The sequence below is a fragment of the Telopea speciosissima genome, chromosome 2 (assembly GCF_018873765.1).
Source record: "Telopea speciosissima isolate NSW1024214 ecotype Mountain lineage chromosome 2, Tspe_v1, whole genome shotgun sequence".
In the NCBI taxonomy this organism is placed as follows: Eukaryota; Viridiplantae; Streptophyta; class Magnoliopsida; order Proteales; family Proteaceae; genus Telopea; species Telopea speciosissima.
The window spans coordinates 7,556,091-7,575,924 of NC_057917.1; the positions used below are offsets into that span (position 1 = coordinate 7,556,091).

A 19,834-nucleotide genomic window follows, 5' to 3' on the forward strand; every position below is an offset into this window, starting at 1 on the left:
CCTAAGCTATGCATGTCTTTCCTCACCACTTCTCCTAAGGTCATTCTAGGTCTGCCCCTGGCTCTTTTCGTTCCTTCAATCTGAATCAAATTACTCCGTGTTGGAGCATCCAAAGGCCTCTGCTGAACATGGCCATGCCACCTCAAACGACTTTCTCTTGGCTTATCACGTATCTAGGCTACTTCCAACCCAGCTCTAATATGATCATTCCTTACTTTACCCTTCCTAGTTTCTCCACTCATCCATCTCAACATCCTCATCTCCACTACATTGAGTTTATCTATATGATGCTTCTTAACTGCCCAACATTCCGCACCATACATCATAGCCGGTTGTATGTCTATCCTATAAAAAATTTCCTTTAAATTTAAAGGAATACGTCGATCACACAACACTCCGGACGCACCTCTCCACTTCATCCATCCTATTTAAATTCTCTGTGAAACATCATCCTCTAAATCACTTTCTTTATTTATGATTGAGCCAAGATATCTAAAATAATCACTTTGCGGAATTTCCCTCTCATCACGTTTCACCACCTCATTACACGTCCTACTGGAACCAAAGTTACACACCATATACCCCGTCTTCGTTCTACTTATCTTAAAACCTTTTGATTCCAAGGTTGATCTCCATAACTCTAATTTGGCGTTAATCCCTGCTTTTGTCTCATCCACCAAAACAATATCGTCAGTAAAAAGCATACACCAAGGAACCTCATCTTGAATGTCTATGGTTAAATCATCCATGATAAACGCAAACAAATAAGGGCTTAAAGCTGATCCTTGATGTAACCCAGTTGTAATTGAGAATTCACTACTTTGTCCCCCTACAGTTCTTACACTCCTCACTGCTCCATTATATGGACATAATATATAATTTTAGATTCTAATTTTGAAAAAGTTTCCGTGTCGAACGGGCCAAACATCTCTAACACCCTCAACCTTAACACTACCACTGTGTCATATCGTGTCGTTTCAAATTTTGGTTGTGTCGAATTAACCCTGTTATTCAGTTCGTTTTTGTTTTGGGTTGGCGGGCCATATTGGAAATTGCCACCCCTACTCCATATACTCTCAATTTGTGCAACTTTACTACTCTTTCAGGAACCTTGCTTGTTACTTCTCAACCATTCTAGTATTTGGCTTTTTATCTAGTTGCAAAATGCTTTTAAGTTGAAACATCTGCAAACTAGTTAGTGGATTACCAGCTACATATTGAAACACTAAAATATTCCTGTAGAAACTTGACCAATCATCCCATATTCTATCTACTTATATACCTACCATCCAAACTGCAACCTTATCAGCTCCTCTGCTTTCTTTAAGTATCAATAGTTTGAGTTATTAAAAACTCAAACCTCATCATGTCACAGAATTTTGTGATGCAGGACAAACCCTAGGAGCTATGGTATCCCGCAATAGGACAGGACCACTGGTTATAACACCGTAATATGGACTTAAACTAGGGCTGGAACTTGCACAACACCACATTCAGCATTAGACATAAATAACAGAATTTACTAATAGCAATTATCAACGTAAATCAAATGAATAAACACCATAGGTCTTAGGAATCAATTCTAGCAACATATATGGTTAGCTCCACAAGGCTAGGTAAGAAGATTCATGGCATTGCATTCAAAGATTCAGTAGGCATGCATGACAGTCCACATAAGTTAATAAGCCACTAATTAGAACATTAGGAATATAAACCAATATTTAGACAATGCAATTTATTCAAAACAGGTACTGTTTTGGGGCTGAAAATGGGTGGGAAAATCAAGCAAACGAAATTATAAAATTCTGTTTACTTAGGTTAAAGAAGGGATGGGTTGTAGAGGTTGGTTTAGGATTAAGGCTTTCAAAATAAAATCTGGGAATGGGACTGAGATGGTTAGAGGTAGGGTTAGGATGGGGAACAAGGATTTTCGGTTGAGAGGGAGATGGAGGGGAATGATGGAGATGTAGGCTGGGGTATTTCGTTTGCAAGGGACCGGGGGGGGGGGAAAGGATTTCGGCAGGGGGGAAAGGGACTCACGACAGCAGCAGGGGGGAAAGGGAATCACGACAGCAGGGAAGGGGGAAAGAAAGAAGAGAGAAAAGAGAGGAGAGAGAAATAGAATTGTACCTTGAGAGGGAGAGGAAAAATCGTGAAAAAGGGGGAGGGAGAGCTTCACGCAGCACTCTTGTCTTCAATCTTCATTCATTCGTTAATTCCAAAAAGTGGCTGAATACAACATAGAAAACAAAAACATGCATATCCCTAAAATACCCTTACCCTAGTTAAAACAAAAGGAATTACCCAAATACCCTCACTTAAGTTACAAGGGCTGAAACAAAACTGCAGAAACAAATAAATAAAATACTACAATACCCTTCACTTATTTAACATAAGTACTAAGATAAAAAGACAAATAACCCTAGAAGTCTAAACAGCCTCGCGCTAGCCTGTAGCCTCTGAAAGCATCATCGAACCTTAGTAACTAGCTCCGTGGTAGTCTCCTGAGCCTGTGGTACTGGTGCACAAAGGGCCTTTGGTAATGGTGTGGCATGATGTCCCTATCATTTTGTAGTTTCTGATTTATGATTAGAATATAACATGACCTGAAGTTAACTTTTGCAGGTTGTCAGTCTTGTTGGTGCACAAAAAGCTTCCCTTCATCCTGATGATATGCTGCTACTTTCCAATTTTATCCTGTCTTCTGAATCCTTTAGGTAAGTCGAAGCTCACTTGGATTATTCATTTTTTACCTTGTTTTTATCAGTTTGTCTTGAAAGCTTTGAAAAAGTAGACACTGCATAGAAGCATACTAGAATTATTTTTTACCATTTGTATTGTATGTTGGATCTAACGTATATGATATGTTTCCAAAGTTCCTTTAGTATAGATGTATGGATGTATCATGGGAACTTGAAAGTAGTCGAGCTGACTCTCATGGCTTCACACATTGGTCTCCATCCAGTGATCCTTCAAGCTTAGGGGATATGCATTCTTTTGGTGATAAACATATGTTACTTTAAACCATCCTCCCTTTACTGTTTCAGTCATTAGGCCTACATCCTATTGATATTAAGGTTCTTAAACCATTTTGCACCATTGCTTTAGTGGAAACACATGAAATCAACCCCTTCCCTTTGGCTTGACCCCTAGCACCCTCTTGGTATTCTTTACAATGTTCTTGGTGCCAGATCGATCTACTCCTTTGGCATCCCCAAATCCGCCCCCTCTCCCACATCATTTCCCTTGGCTCCTAGTCCCTTCCATCCCCCCACATCCCTATCCTCTCCCAGATCTGGCCGTCCCTCCCCCCCTCCTCCCAGCTTCTGCAGATAAGATTATTTGGCTCCCATCCTCCAACGGCCTGTTTAGCTTTAGATCGGCATAGAACTTAGTTCGCCACCACAGCCCCCATGTCCCTTGGCTCAAACTAGTCTGGTTCAAAAGCCTCATCCCTCGCCATAGCTTCACGGTCTGGAGAACCCTTAGCCTTTGTCGCCCAACCATGGTTCGTGATCTCGGTATCGGCTGGATCGGATCGGATCGGGATCACCCAAACACGGGCAAATATGACACTTGTGTTCTTGTTTTCTTACAAAAAATTTAATTTTTTTTACATTTTTACCCGTGTCCGTACAGCTGGATCGGATCGGTATCGGGATCGGTCTCGGCCGATACCAATCCAATCCAGCCAAAATCGGCCGATCCGATCCGATACCTCAAACCATGCTCCCAACCCAAGCCTTCCTTTTCCACCGTACCATTCATGCCTCCCTCTCTTGCATCTTTTGTTGGAATGGTTCTGAGCATGGTTCGAGAACTCGCGAGATCTCGACCAAGATCTTGTTTTTTTGGGATGTTGAGTCGAGTTGTCATACGAGTTAAAAAAGTGCAAAATCTCGGTCGAGATCTTGACGACCCAAAGTCCTTTATATGAGTACCAGAACTCGAGATCTGGGCGAGAACTCGGTGGGAAATCTTGGTATACAGACACCTATCTCTTGGTTTACAGACACTTTTTTATGCCAAAACTCAGGACAAGCACTTATTTATACCAGAAATCAGGACAGACACGTATTTATGCCTAATAGCATTTAAGTAATAAATGAAATTGTATTTCATTTACTTAAGATATTATTCATAAATAAGCAAATACCCCCCATTTGAATCCAATAAAAATAGTTAAAAAATCAAATTCCAAAAGGAAAAAAATTCAACCCCCCACCCCAGTTCAAGAACAAAAACTGGATTTTCGGCGGTAGTTGCGATTTTCAACTTTCTAATGCTGGGGTTTTTCTCAAATCTAAAAATTCCATAAATCTTAATATGGTAAAACATTGCTAAAAACCAAAAGTACGGTAAAATATTCATTTGTTTTGATGTCCAAAAAAATATTTTCATTCAGAGCGATTGCTTTGTTTTAAAGGTTTCCAATAAACCCAAGATTACTTAAATCTGATTTGCATTGAAGGAGTCATGTACTAGTCAAACTTAATTTGGTGTGCGCGAATGCTGTCAAATCGCTCTGACTGAAGATATTTTTTTGGACATCAAAACAAATGAATATTTTACCGCACTTTTGGTTTTTAGCAATGTTTTACCATATTAAGATTTATGGAATTTTTAGATTTGAGAAAAACCCCAACGTTAGAAAGTTGAAAATTGCATCTACCGTAAAAAATCCAGTTTTTGTTCTTGAATTGGGGGGTTGACTATTTTACCTTTTGGAATTTGAAGTTTAACTATTTTTATTGGATTCAAATAGGGGGTAGTCGCTTATTTATGAATAATATCTTAAGTAAATGAAATACTATTTCATTTACTTAAATTAAATGATATTAGGCATAAATAAGTGTCTATCCTAGTTTCCCACTAACTAAAACTCCTATTTGGACTTTGTTTTTGCAAAATCTGATAGTGTCATTGTGTTTAAATGGCCTAAAATAGGTTGAGTACCAAGTTTCAGACCCAAACTAGATTTAAAACCCACCGAAATCAAGTTTCGAGTTGAAAAAAGAAAAAATGCACCAACTCAACCGAGATCTCGGTTTTTCCCAGGGTTGAGTTCCAAGTTTTAGTACTTTGGTTCTGAGGACACTGCTCACCTTTTCTTTACTTTCCCATTCACATCCACCATCTGGAAAAAAAGCCCTCATGTCCATTTGGCCCCGCTGCAGGAGACCCTTGCCCTTTGATAGAGAATGGCTTTGGATGGACCTGACCTTCCAAAGCTTCTGCAATACTATTGGGAAGCTTGTGTTTGGCTCTACTGTTTACCACATTTGGATGGAGAGGAATCTTAGGAGATAGACATCCAACTCTCGGTTCTTCGACTTGATTTGGAAAGCCATCTCCTTCGATGTATCCTCCAATCTCAGCTCCATCCACCATAGGTCCTTCTCGGATACCCCTAGGAACAGGCATATTGTTGCCTCCTGGGCCTTAGATAGCTCTCTCTTGCAGCCCCCTCCTCCCTCTTAGGACGGCTTGAGGCTTGTGCTTTTGTATCTCCCCCCTTCTCTCTTCTCTCTTCTCCCTGTATATTACCCCCCCCCCTCCTGGGGTTTGGTAATATATTTATTCACCAAAAAAAAGAAATCAAACCAAGTTATGTAATAAATCTCTTCATAAAGACATCAAGTGCAGCTTGGTTTGAAGTTAGACTAGTATTAGTATATATCTAGCGGGATGAAATTAGGGAAGCATATTCTTCCCCTCCCAAGAGGAAAAGGAAGGTAGGTTTCTGCTGAGACTAGATTTTTCCTATCTGTAATCAATATTATTGTAATATGGGTTCAAGGGTAAAATTGTCATAGGGGTAATATTGTCCTTGTACCTATTCTAGAATGTTCCTTCTCTTATTATAAATAAAGAATGGTTGTAGTCACTCTGACTCAAACCAGTATTCACGGAATTCAACATGGCATCAGAGCCGGCAGCATTGACCTCTCAGACATCCTCTTCTGATTCTACATTTGCATTACTGGAATTAAATAAGTGGCATCGCCAGTTGGGGCATCCACCATTGAGTGTCTTATCTACTTTCTTTCCTAGTTTATTTAAACAATGTAATCCAAACAATTTTTCTTTTGATGCTTGCACTGTGGCAAAGCAAACTAGGAATGTTTACCCTGTTTCTGACAATAGAAGTGTGACTCCTTTTGGTTTAATACATTCTCATGTGTGGGGGTCAGCTCGATGTGTTTCTACTTATGGTTTTAGATGGTTTGTTACTTTTATTGATTGTTATAGTCGCACATGGGTATATTTGATGCATGGCAAGAGTGATGTTTTTACTTGTTTCCGTCTATTTCATAAAATGGTTCAAACTCAATTTGATGCCAAGGTGAAGATTTTACGGTCTAACAACGGCAAGGAATACATGGATGGCGCCTTTCGCACCTACTTGGACTCTCATGGGATTATACACTAGACATCCTGTGTTGATACTCCGGCTCAGAACGATGTGGCTGAATGTAAGAACAGGCACTTGTGGGAGGTTGCTCGCTCTCTTATGTTTTCCATGACTGTTCCCGCATGTTTATGGGGTGATGCCACCCTTGCAGTCACATACCTTATCAACCGACTTCCTTCCCAGGTCATCGATGGTCGCTGTCCATTGGATGTTTTATTGGGATCGTCTGCTTTTGTTGTTCCCCTCAAAGTTTTTGGATGTGTGGTCTTCGCAAGAAACCATCATCCTCATGGGAAATTTGACCCCAAAGGTCCGGTGTGTATTCCTTGGATATTCTGCTACTCAGAAAGGGTACAAGTGTTACCATCCTCCTACTATGAAAATGTTTGTGACTATGGATGTTGTCTTTCGGGAGTCTAAAGCATATTTTGCACCACTGGTACCTCTTCAGGGGGAGATTCCAAGTGATGAAGATGTACCTTTGATTGCCCCCTGGATGTAAATGTTCCTACCATAGAGGAAGTGTCTATTGAATTAGAAGATGGGATTACCAGCCAGGAACAAGAGCAAGGACAGAATGAGCAGCCTACAGTCCAGGGGGAGTCTGGAGAATCAAAAGAGTTGAAGACTTTCTCTCGTGGGACATACTTCCCTCCTCATGGAACATGGCACAAAGAGACCACCACCACTGCTCCCACACAATCAGTTGCTGCTCCAAGTCCTGCTCCTAGTCATCACTCTGGTAAGCCTATTCCTGATCCTAGTCTTGATTTACCCATTGTTGTTTTCTGTTCGGAAACCAAAGCGGAGTTGTACTCATCATCCAATTTCCAATTTCGTTGCTTATAATTTTCTAACTCCTTCATTCCATGCCTTTGTTTCTTCATTATCCTATGTTTTTATTCCTAACAATTGGCAGGAAGCAATAGCCGAACAGAGATGGAAGGAAGCAATAAATGAAGAGATGCTTGTCCTGGAGAAAAATAAAAGGTGGGATTTGACGGTCCTTCCACTAGGAAAGAAACCTGTTGGTTGTAAATGGGTCTTTGTGGTAAAGCACAATTCAGATGGGTCAGTGGAGAGATACAAGGTGAGGTTGGTAGCGAAAAGGTTCACCCTGACCCAGGGAATCGACTACCAAGAGACCTTTGCCCCTGTGGCAAAATGAACATAGTTAGAGTTATTATTTCTTATGCAGTAAATCAAAGCTGGAATCTCCCACAGCTCGATGTCAAGAATGCTTTCTTGCATGGAGAATTGGAAGAAGATGTCTATATGGAGATCCCCCTGGCTTTGTTACTCCAGATACTCAGGGAAAAGTGTGCAAGTTGAAGAAGGCCTTATATGGTCTAAAGCAATCACCCAAGGCTTGGTTTGGTCGCTTTCACAAAGCTATGGTTGCTTATGGCTATAAGCAAAGCAATGCTGACCACACGTTGTTTGTGAAGAAGGTGGGACAACATATCACAATTCTAATCGTCTATGTGGATGACATAGTGATCACACGGAGTGATGCACAAGTAATTCAGAAGTTGAAGAATTGTTTGGGTACAAAATATGAGGTCAAAGATTTGGGTCGATTAAGATATTTCTTGGGAATAGAGGTTGCCTATTCAGCCAAGGGTATATCTCTTTCCCAGAGAAAGTATACTCTTGACCTTCTGAGTGATACAGGGATGCTTGGGTGTAAACCTGTCAATACCCCTTTGGAGCCTAACTCACACTTGAAGAGTAAGGAAGGTGACCCTGTGGATAAGGGTAGTTATCAGAGGTTAGTTGGTCGGTTGATATATCTTTCCTATACCTGACCAGACAGAGCATTTGCAATAAGTGTTGTAAATCAGTTTATGCATGATCCTCACTCTTCTCACATGGAGGCAGCCTACAGAATTATAAGGTACCTGAAGTTTTCTCCTGGAGAAGGAATCTTATATTCTCCTCACAGTCATCTTCAGATAAAGGCCTACACTGATGCAGATTGGGCAGGCAGCCACGATGATAGAAGGTCAACATCTGGTTATGCAAGGTGACCTTGCTTTTTCAGGGTAAGAAGGGGTAGAGAAAATGCCTCGAGCCAATGTCCGATTACCAGGCGCTACTGATCTAAAATGCCATTGGTGCAATTCAGAGGAGGAAGGCTGACACAATTGAGAAACTAATGTTGTTGGAGGAAGACGATCATCAAGCAAGTACAATCCACCATGCACTTTACCACATCCAATCGTTCACCCCGTTTCCAGTTCCTAAAAAACACAATGAGTGGGAAAAAAGGTTACTTTGCAATTTAGATCTTTAGTAAGAATACTAATAGACAGAAGGTTAGTGGTAAAATTGGGAGTATGTAATACGGAAGACAATGTAATGGATGAGGAGCAACTAATGGAACCCTTTTCGGAAACGGAAGAGAGGGAGCCATCAGCAACCCTGACTTCATCCTTGTTAGAAGTGGGAGAATATTTATGAAAGAGGCTGGAGGAACCTGTCATGTGATCAGTGGCACCAGATTCTATGGAGTAGAGACAAGTGATGCACAATGACCAGCAAACGATATACCTAAATGGGCAAAGTGGGAACCTGAAGGAGTGGAAGAATTGGCAGGAAGAGATGTAGTAGAAGCAACTGAAGCTTGTAACATACGCCTGAAAGCTTGTAATTCTTCCTGGGAGAGACCATGTTCAGAAGTGGGGGCTGTAGCTACACTTTCAGTGTGATTAGTCTTGTTTTTAGTTTTACCACGACCACGTTTGGCTTCAAAATCAGTAGGTTTCCCATGTAGTTTCCAACAAATAGCCTTAGTGTGAAATGGTTTGTTGCAGTATTAACACATAATAGGTTCCTTTGTGGATGTAGTAGTTGTTGGAGAGCCTTTAGTAATAGGAGCAGGGTTGGAACCAGCTTGTAGAGCAGACCTATTGACAGTAGAAGTATGGAGCATAGCAGCTCTACGAGTCTCCTCAGTATGTACCAAAGCATAGGACTGCTCCAGTGTAGGGAAGGGAGACCTACTAAGAACTTGCACATGAATAGGGTCATACTCGATGTTCAGACCTGCCAAGAAGTCATACACTCGAATTTTATCAACATGCTTTCTATAGGCAGCAATGTCAGCAGGAGTTGTAGACTGAAAAGCAAAGTAGTGATCCAATTGTTGCCATAAGCTGTTGAGGACAGCATAGTATTGGGATATAGAGAGTTCCTTTTGAGTGGTGTCATGGACCTTCTTCCTTATTTCATACACCTGAGCATCATTCCCAATCTGTCCATATGTCTCCTTTGCAACAGCCCAAATCTGATGTGCAGTGTCCAATAATAAGTAACCACTGGATAGGTCTGATTGCATGGAATGCAGCAAGAAAGACATTACCATAGCTTCATTAGAAAGCCATCGGTCCTGAGGAGGACCAGGGTCAGATGGTTGGGTAGTAGTGCCAAGGAGATGTCCAGTAAGACCACGGCCAGCAACAGTCAAATAGGTAGATCTGGACAACATCCCATCGAGTTTAATAGCAACAGCATAAGGAAGTTATTCATTCCTTGGTTGGCCTTCAATGCCTGAAGTAGCAGTGGTAATTTCAGAACTAGACATACTGACTTCACTCAGCAAAATAAGCAAGGAGTCGATGCAGCCAGCCAAGAGCCAAAACAGAAAATTAAGATTGATATGGGCAGAAATCGATCCTAGGAGGGAAATTCTGAAAATCTTCAAGAAACTTCAATAAAAAGAGCCACCAGCCTGGTCGAGTGCTCCTTGAAGTAGAACAAAATTGCTCTCCAAAAATCAGCAAGAGCTGAAACCTGAAACCCCAAAATCGATGAGAGGTAGGGTTTTGAAAAACCCTGAGAGAAGATCGATATAGGGGAATTGCCTTCAATTGGTTGTGTAAACCTGTGATAGTTGCTGTCCAAGACTGCTAGGATGGATCTCCAAGAAGGAAAATCAACCCTCAAAGCAAAGAGAGGCTCGATCTTCAAGAAGGGGAGAACTCCAAAAAATCGCAGAGAGAGGCAGCAGCTATTGATCTGAGCCTGTTTTTAGAACATTGATTGAAGATGTTGGATTGAGGGCAGCATCTAGATCATACGATCACCTCATTAGTGCTCTCCTAAGGTGGATGAAGAGAACCAAGGAAAAGAGGAGAGAAGAGATCGAGAGAAAGAGGGAGGGAGGTAAAAAAAACGATGGAAGGGGAAAGTTTTGAAAACCTAGATCAGAGAATTTGGCTTTGATGCCATGTTAACAAAACAGAATTTAATGAATGCTTGAATGATCAACTCGACCAAGCAAGCCCTTTTATTTATAAGAAAAGAATTACAAAAAACAGGACAGAATTGTCCCTACTCTAGCCTCTCGGCAGTACATAAAAATAAAGCCCAAAAGACCAGAATACATGGGGGTATTCTGAAGTACATTATTCAACACAGCTATTCTAACTTCTCTAGATTTTTCGTTTGTTAACCCATATGTATACCATCTTATCTAAATTCTAAACACCAAGAAGAAAAAAATGCTCATTCAGAAAAATCCATGATCCTTTTTTTGTTGATCTTTCTATGCTTTATTGCAAGTGTGATCCCGAATAAAAAACAGTCTTAACAATTTGCCTAATAATTGTTTTACTAACTGTTATCCCACAGCCTGACTTTCCATTAAAAAAATGGCAACGGAGGAACAGGAAAACCGTCAGAAATGTTCGTCTAAGCTACAAAGCCACCAGAGATATCCCCACCTATTCAACTTTACAAATGGGGCAGTCTGTTTTTTAAGGTTGCAAGCTAGACATTCTTAGAACTTTTTTTGTGCTTGAATTTTACTTTTGCTCCTCCGAAGGATGCATTCAGATAAACAACAGAACTCAGTCCTTGGTGAAAGCTCTTTCCAGCCTCCTGGGTAAACATAGGAAGGGAGCTTATAGCTTTAACCAAACAGTCCCTATGGTTATTATTCAATTATTGTGCTCTTGGCCCTGTAGGATGTCATTAAAATTACCTCAAAGATAACTACCCATGGTGAAACTTTTTGTTCTTTTCCAACTATTGATCAACTATATGCATCCAAAATGATAATTTAGGTAATGTTCTTCGGATACTTATGGTTTCTGCTTTTTTATTGTACATGTATCTTTCATAAGAAAATCAGAATAATTGCAAAGGTATCTTATAAAAAGTTGCATGAAGAACTTCACAATATTGGGAAGCTTAGGTGAATCATTGCCGTTGACACATCAACTTGGCAAAAAAATTTCTAACAGTATCCTTAGAACTTTTGAAAATAATAGACCAGTGACCCAATTAGGGCTTTGGGTTGATGGTCACTGTTAGAAACTAAGAAATCAGAAACAAACGAGAAGGAGAAGAGGAGAAGAGTGGCTGCAAGGGGAGGAGCCGTTTGTGCTACTTAGCTTCCTCCCTCAAGTATCTTATTTATAATAAAACCATTACAACCATAAAAGGAAAAGGAAACTAAACCTAGTCTAAAAGAGGAAACTAGCTTAGACTAGGAAACTGACTCCTAACTCCTAGCAATTAAAGACATAAAACAATAAAGGAAACCACAATGGACTCAACCATGATAGGGACACTCCCCCTATCGTGGTACACTTCTCAACAGTCACTTTCTCGAGGCAACATATACTTTGAAAAATACGTATTCTCTGGTTAAGTCTTTCCAGGGAGAGACTAGCATCTCTTGATATTATATGCATTTGTTACATATGGAAAAATTTGGAAGCATCATCAATATAATGGTGAATGAGGTTTAGTTGGTATTCATTCTTCCTCGTGTCTGAAACTTCTTTTGTTTATTGTCTCTAACCTTGTATTATGGTCTCTTTGTTTGGTGCAGGACATCCGAATCATTCTCACCAATTTGCTTGCCAAGATATAATCCTATGGCTTTTCTGTATGCCTACGTCCATTACCTTGATGTGAGTAAGATTTGTGTTCATTTTATTATTTCATACACACTTTAAGGATCCTGGTCAAATGGTTGCGTTTTAACCTGAGGATGCTGACTGATCATTAAACCCGTGGTATTTATTTTGTTTTTGCATGTGAAACTATTGTTTGCCTTTCATTCTTTCCCCTTTCACTTTTCGCACCAATTTCATAATTGAGCATGCCATTGTGCAAGTTTTCATATTAACTTGTAATCTTTTGGCAGGTAGAGACGTACTTGGTGTTGCTTACGACTAGTTCTGATGCTTTCTATCATCTTAAAGACTGCAGGTAATTGTGTCTATGGTGTTGCATCAATAATATTAATGTGTCAGGAAGTAGAGCTATAGTTTGTGAGATGAAAAGTGTATGCCTTTTTGGCCAAAAATAGAAAGAGGTTTTGCTTCCTCTTCATATTGCTCTTAATGTATTCCCATGGTACATTTGACCATTAATTTGGACAGTCCAAACTCAGAGTTTGAGGTAGGCACTTTTTTTCTTTTGGGGGGGGGTGTGGCGGTGGGGAAGAAACAGTCCTAGATCATTGAGTTGTTTTGGGAGAAAAGTGTGTTTATGTTCTTCAATTTGAATTTCAAAATGTTATGGTACTTCTTGGGTTGTCCAAAAGCAAGTTTTACTCTTTGGATATTACTCTCGGATCTTCTGGATAGAGCCCCACCAGTCACTTCACTAGTTACTTGTTTTCGGATCTAATGGCTTATGGGTATGTTTATCAGTGTTATGTGTTTTTGTTCTGTGGCCAGTTGAAGTAAAATTTTTTTTGGGTTGCCTGGATTGTTGAACATGTCAGCAATTATAAAATTCAATTAATGTGATGAAAAGAAGTACGATTGTGGGTCCAAACAACATCTTTCTCTAAAAGTTTTGTTTGATTGAGGAAGCAAGTCAATGTGCGATTCATTTGTGGCGCAAATTTTAAACCTTATCCAAAAATTCATCTATTAGTTATATTTCTTAGTTTCTTTTTTGGTGTCTAAAAGAAATATAATTTTGCAGGGTTCGGGTTGAGATGGTCCTTTTGAAGTCAAATGTTCTCACTGAAGTTGAGAGATCCATGCTAGATGGTGGTCTGCGAGTTGAGGATCTTCCTGTCGATCCTTCTCCTCGCTCTGGATCTTTGTCTCCCCATTTGGGGCAGGACAGACTTTCAACTGAATCTCGGGACAGATTCAAAGAAGCACATCTTGGAATTGGTGGTCCTTCTGGACTTTGGCACTTCATTTATCGAAGCATTTTCCTGGATCAGTATGTATCTTCAGAGTTTGCATCGCCAATTAACAGTTCCAGCCAGCAAAAAAGGTGATACTACTGGACCTTGTATTAACCTTGTAATGGATTAATATCTTTCGAAGATGAGATTTTTTTTTTTTTTTGGGGGTTGGGGGGGTGGTGGGGGGGGGTAATGGATTAGTGATAACTCTTTCACTGTGAAAATGTTTTTTTTTATTCTATAGGTTCATTAGTTAGTTATGGAATACTTGTGTTGCAGACTGTATAGAGCCTACCAAAAGCTTTATGCTTCCATGCATGATGGAGGAACTGGGCCCCATAAAACTCAGTTCAGAAGAGATGAAAACTATGGTATGTGTTCATATCTTGATACAAGATTTTTAATTTCTGATGAGGCGTTTCCATCTATCTGATGTTATTTTGATAGGCAGGATTGAATTTTGTAAATTATAAAAATTATTGGCTTCTAATGTAGTAGATCTTTTCTGAAAAGAAAAAACTATAGAGGGAGGGTTTCCTACAAGGGCAGTGTAAGAAGGAAACTGCATGCTACCCAATGAGGGGCTGGAGAATGGTATCATTCATATGGGGTCCACATGGTTAGAATAGGAGAGAGTGTGTCAGTGTGGGCCCCACTGTTTATTATTCCACTATTGAGTGACTTCTGAGAGACCTATATACTATTTTATCTAATTGCTGATTGAGACTGTCCTATTTGTTTCATTTTGAAAAAAAGAAGATAAGCAGAAGAAGAAGCAGAATTCTGGTAATTGCATGATCTTATCCACAAGGTTTAGAGTATCCATATCAAGCAGCCTATTGTAAAGCTGATTTTAAAAGATGTATCGGAGAGATGCTAAGAAATGCTGGATATTCTAAAGATACACTTTGATATGCAGGATGGATATGTTCATGATACATACAAAACTAGTGTTTTTTAAGCATAATACATCATAAATAAGCAATAAATAATGATATCCCAAAAATCTCAGTTTTAGTCAGAAAACTTCTCAAGACTCCGATTTTTTGCCAAAATCCAACTGGGGATCTAGTAGAATACCCACTAGGAACCAGTACTACAGGATCTGCTATGAACAGGCAGTCCGATTGGTGTAAAATATGAAATTAGGGTTAGGGTTAGGGTTAGGTTAGGGTTTGGAGGGTTGGTTATGATAGGCAAGTGTAGGGGAGTCTATCAGTGAAGGTACAGTGATGGTTTGATAAGCGGAAGAGTGAAAACTTAAATGGCAGCAAGTTAGGGTTTCGGGTTTTTGAAAAGAGTTAAGTGAGGGAATCTAGGGTTTAGAGGGGGAATTAGGGCAAGGCCTTCTGGTCGAGTTCTCTAGGTGTAGAGAGGGTCACTCGGCCAAGGTAGGAAGGTCTGATGAAGGCTGGATGTTGCTGGACTGTAATTTAGGGTTTTGGGTTTTAATGGGAGTTGAGGGAATTTAGGGTTTTGATGATGGGATGGGGCAGAGGTCTGGATCGAGTGGAGGGGGCGTACTGGGGATGCTGTTGTTTGAATTTGAAGTGATTCTGATGGAGGGTTAGGTCTGGGCAGGATTTAGAGTTGTGGAAAACAGTAAAAAACTAAAAGGGGGAGATTAGGGTTGGGCTGTGGAGGGTTTAGAAGAAGTATGGGGATGGGGATGCTGTCACACTTGCAGTAGCAGGGAGTAATTGGCAGCAGCTTGTAATGGCAGTAGCTTGAATAAAAATTGGATCTTGGAAGTTGAACTTGAAACTAGAACTTGAAGAGAACCACTCGGGCTTCACACTACAGAGTGTTGATTGGATCAGACACCAATCCCACCAACGAACCGCCCGGGCTTCACACCGTAAGGTGTCGATTGGATCACACACCAATCCCACCAGCTTTGTTCACACACAAAGCAAATCTTCAGTAGAAGAACAGTTGCATCAGCTTGCAAGAGAGAAATTTCATAAACAATGAGGTAAAGAGGAGCCCCACGAAAGGCCCAAATTCCTATGTAGCTTAGGAATAGGAGATCCCTAATCCTTGGCTGAGTCTAACTACAAAACACTCCCTCTCTAAAATTCGTGTAGAGGTGTTGATCCTAAAATAAAACTTAAGTTAAGAAGATTCTACCCTAAAAGAATATTCTAAAATCACTTAAATTGGACCAGTGGTTTAACCGGTTCAATTTAAAACACTAAAACATGAAAATAAACTAAGTATAGGGCCAATCCCGTATGCAACTAATGTACCCCAACTTTAGGCCCATAAAAGTGGCCTATTACATAGAAAACCCATGGGACCAAAGGCCCAACATGTCTATAACCCAACCCCATACTTTTTTCTAGGGAAAGAAGCCCAATTTGATGATAAACCTGCATCAGGATCCAATCTAGATATTTGTTTTGCTTCTTTATCGTATCGGTAAGGGCCAAAACATATATGTATTAAAACCGTGTTCTGCTTATAGGCCTTCAATGTTATAAACACACGAAACTACAGATTGTATCCTGGACTGATATGTTCTATTAAGGAATCCTAGATGGAAATCATACTTGAGGGGTTGAAGAAGCAGTCTCTGAGGTGGATGCTATAAGAAAGCTGTCCATTAGTGGATGAGAGGAAGTAGGCCCTATTTCCAAGATGTTTAATGGACCATGTTGGAAAGTGGAGTTCAACTGCCCAATCAGTGGGTTTTAGAGAGATGGTCCCTGAATTCTTAAGTTTTTATCTGGAGAATAGAAGGGGATCTCTTATTGTCTTATGGCTTGTTCATCTTCTGAAACTTTGGCGCTTCCGAATTCAGAAGGGAATATTGGCTGGTTCACTGGAAATGAGATGGAAAATGCAATGCAATTTCTGAGAAAATATTATGACTTAAATGTGCAAGGGAAGGAAATATTTGTCCTCCTTGTCACATTTTCTTTTAAATTTTGAATCAAAGTTAGACTTAATGAATCTATCATGTATGGTTTCTCTAGTACAATACTTGTTTGTAGCCTCTTCTTGCTCAAACTGCTTCAAACTGATGTTTACCTGAACTGTGGGAAGTGCTGGTTCGGTGTCACGTTATTGAGCCAATATTTGAAACTGCTGTGTAAATTGATAGTCCACTATTAATGTCAAATAAGTGGAAAATTACCCTTTTGCATTTAATAAATATCCCATAATGACCACTATCTTAAGCAAATATCTGTGTATAGTTCTGTCCTCATGCCCTGTTATGCATGTGCAACGGAAGTTTTTCCTTGATAACCCTGATGGATTGGTGCTGTGTGGCAGTTCTTTTATGCTGGATCACTCAGGATTTTGAATTTTATGCGGCATTTGATCCACTGGCTGACAAGGTTAGATTCTTTCTCCTTTTTAAATTATCCTTATTATATATCAGTATTATATGTGTTCTTGTTCCATTAGTATTATCTTATCTGGAATCGTAGAAAAAGAATTTCAATAGACATTGTTTCGTTTCATTTTGTCCTTCACTATCAGTGGGTTACCACAGCCAGCAAATAGTATTGGTGTTTAATTACAGCACATGATAGAACGAGTTGGAGTCTTACAAAGACCACTGTGGGAGGGTGGTTTTACTACGCTGAGTTTCTCTCATTACTTCAGGCTGGGCTATGTCAAGCCCAGAATCTCCTGTTGGTGGTTGTGAGGATTCCTCCAGTCCAATGGTTGGCTGGGAGAGATTGTGGACCGAGATTCTCTCATCACATTAGACATGCACTTGTCGTGCATTCTCCATTTCTCTGTAGCTTTTGTCTGTTGGGGTGTTTCTGCTTTGTTCTTCAACAACTTGTTCTAGTGGAAGCCCCTATCAGTTAAAGAGTTAATTTCTGTATCTATTGCAATGTTAGTTCTTTCCCTTGGTATGGGTGGTCATCCATTGTAGGCTTTCTACTATATATTTCCTATTGTACTTTTTTTCTTTCTCATCCATGTAAAAGCTTCCCTTTGGACAGCAGCCAGCAGGACTTGTGTGTCCTCCAGATTCAGGTCGTAGAAGATAACCATTCACTTGCTGGCTTGTCTTATTGTGCCGTCCTCAATGAATCCTAATCACCAGGATTAATGGAAGGACCAACCTATTGTTTTATTGCAAAAACCTCATTGCAGGTACTAGTAGATTTGATTTTCAGTTGGAAGTGAATCGGGGATGTCATGCATCTGTCCTTTCATTAACATCCAAAGAAATGGATGATTTCAGTTGGAAGTCAATCAGGGATCTGGGGATGCCATTTCCCTGTCCTTGCATTAACACTAAAGAAATTGATGTTCGACCTGTGTAATATGCAAAAGGAATTGGATCTGCAACTGTACTGGGGACTGGTCAACATTACCTTAGAAACTGGTTCCGATTGTCTGAAGTATTCACATTTCATTATTCAACTTTCTCTATCTTGTGGCCAGTATGATGGATTGCTGATTCTATAGACTGGGTGGCTTCACTGTCTGTTTTTCACATTAATAAAACGACCCTGGCTTGAAGATTGCTTCTATTTCAACCTTTTTCTCACTCCCCCTTCCCTTTCTAATTGAATGCTCTCTTTTTGAAATGCAGGCTTCGGCTATAAATACCTGCAACCGAGTCTGTCAGTGGGTGAGAGATGTAGAAAATGAAATTTTCTTGATGGGAGCAAGCCCTTTTTCCTGGTGATCTTTTCCATTACCTTTAGACCCAATGTATTTATTTTTATTTTTCTAATAAAACCTTCAATTCTATTCTGTGAACTCACGTAATTGGATTATTGGAAGAGGATGCCTTTATTCCTGCATCTTGATTATTTCGTTAAGCAAAATAAAGATTCATACACTCCAGCAGCATCAGTTGTGTTTTAATTGTGTTGCGGCTACCAACACTGTTAAGGGCTTGAATCAGAATTGAAGCTGTACTAGTTTTGTATTTTTTTAGAGTAGCTCGACTACTGTATTGAAGTGGGTCTACTTCTACCAAAAAAAAAAATAGTGGGTCTACTTTATCATGGGTTTCTTTTGAGCTCAAAATGGTCTAGCACTCACCGGACATTTAAAAGAGATGGTTCATAGAATTTATTTGTAGGCGTTTATTAGGTATTGACAGATAGTCGTAAGTATGGATTCATGTTGTGGGCAGGTTAAACAGATGATCAGGCAAAACAATGATTTTTTTGGGGGGGGGAAGGGGGAGTTGGTAATTGAAGAGAGATGTTGAAGGTCCAAGGATAAGAAGTTTGATTGGAACAAAAAAAAAGGGGGGAGGGGGGGGAGGGAGGTGCTAGTAGGTGATATTTCTAAAAAGCTACCTAATTGAATGAGTAATGGGACATTAAAATAGTTCTCCTTCATTTCTTATTATTGTAAGAGATAGGAAGAAAAAAAAATCCAATTCAATTTTCTTTTAGAAATCTGAAACCTGGGTTTTCCTTTTAACTGTTCAGAGAAAGAATGGATAAACACATGCTTATCATCCATCTGAACCTGTAGCCTGCCCAAGTAACAAATATAGTAATATCTTGTTCCTGATCCCCCAATTTCAAGGTTTTGAAACTCAAGATCGGGATGAGAGGATATCGATCTGAATCGGTTCAGGAATCGAAAATCTAAGCAATATTATGGTGAAAATCGAATTGGTTCAGGAATCGGGAATCGGTCCGATTCAAGATGAATTAAAAAGGAAATTACTAGGAATCAACAGACTTAGGTCTAATTCGGTTGATCCAATTCAGCAAGTTACGATTAGGATTGGTCAAAATTGGGATCGGTGTCACCGATTCCGATCCAAACCAGCTGATTCACCGATCTGATTCCCAATTTTTAAAACCATGCCCAATTCCTCTGCAAAGTGGAACTCGCTTCATCTCTTTCTCCCTCATCTCCTCCTTTATCATTGAGATCCTCTACCATCTTCCTGCTGCAGAATGAGCATTTGACAGCATTACATAATATGAAACATCTTCAGGATTTAGTGCCAAGATTTATAGGGCTGCAAGTTGACTAGTTCCATGTACGAGAGGTTTTGGCTCGTCCGATTAATGCCTTCCAAAACCCCATTCCTGAATCAAAGATCAGCTGTTGATGAAACCTATTTAATGCAATTCTTCATGAAAGATAACTTAAGAAAAATGAGAAAAATCTCATCTTATTTATGCAACTACTTATAAAAAACTTTAGGCCAAATGTTCTATGTGCCGGGAGCACAGGATAATCCCTAACACATGGGGGGTGGGCGAAATGATTGACCCGCCCCCTTGAATGGCCGTAATGACCGCCCC

The 19,834-nt window shown here is 39.9% G+C and overlaps 1 protein-coding gene across 2 annotated transcripts in view; it reads left to right on the top strand.

Annotated features, from left to right (window-relative positions):
• The window catches only part of LOC122652151 (vacuolar fusion protein MON1 homolog), a 55,263-nt gene extending 36,820 nt beyond the window's left edge, over positions 1-18,443 (top strand). For both annotated transcript variants that reach the window (XM_043845825.1, XM_043845824.1), the window contains exons 8-14: positions 2,626-2,717; positions 12,258-12,339; positions 12,576-12,640; positions 13,367-13,669; positions 13,860-13,951; positions 16,860-16,924; positions 18,145-18,443. In XM_043845825.1, the coding sequence (XP_043701760.1) occupies positions 2,626-2,717; positions 12,258-12,339; positions 12,576-12,640; positions 13,367-13,669; positions 13,860-13,951; positions 16,860-16,924; positions 18,145-18,240 (795 nt within the window). In that variant the 3' untranslated portion in view covers positions 18,241-18,443. The remainder of the gene's footprint in view (positions 1-2,625; positions 2,718-12,257; positions 12,340-12,575; positions 12,641-13,366; positions 13,670-13,859; positions 13,952-16,859; positions 16,925-18,144) is intronic.
• The last annotated feature ends 1,391 nt before the right edge of the window (positions 18,444-19,834 follow it).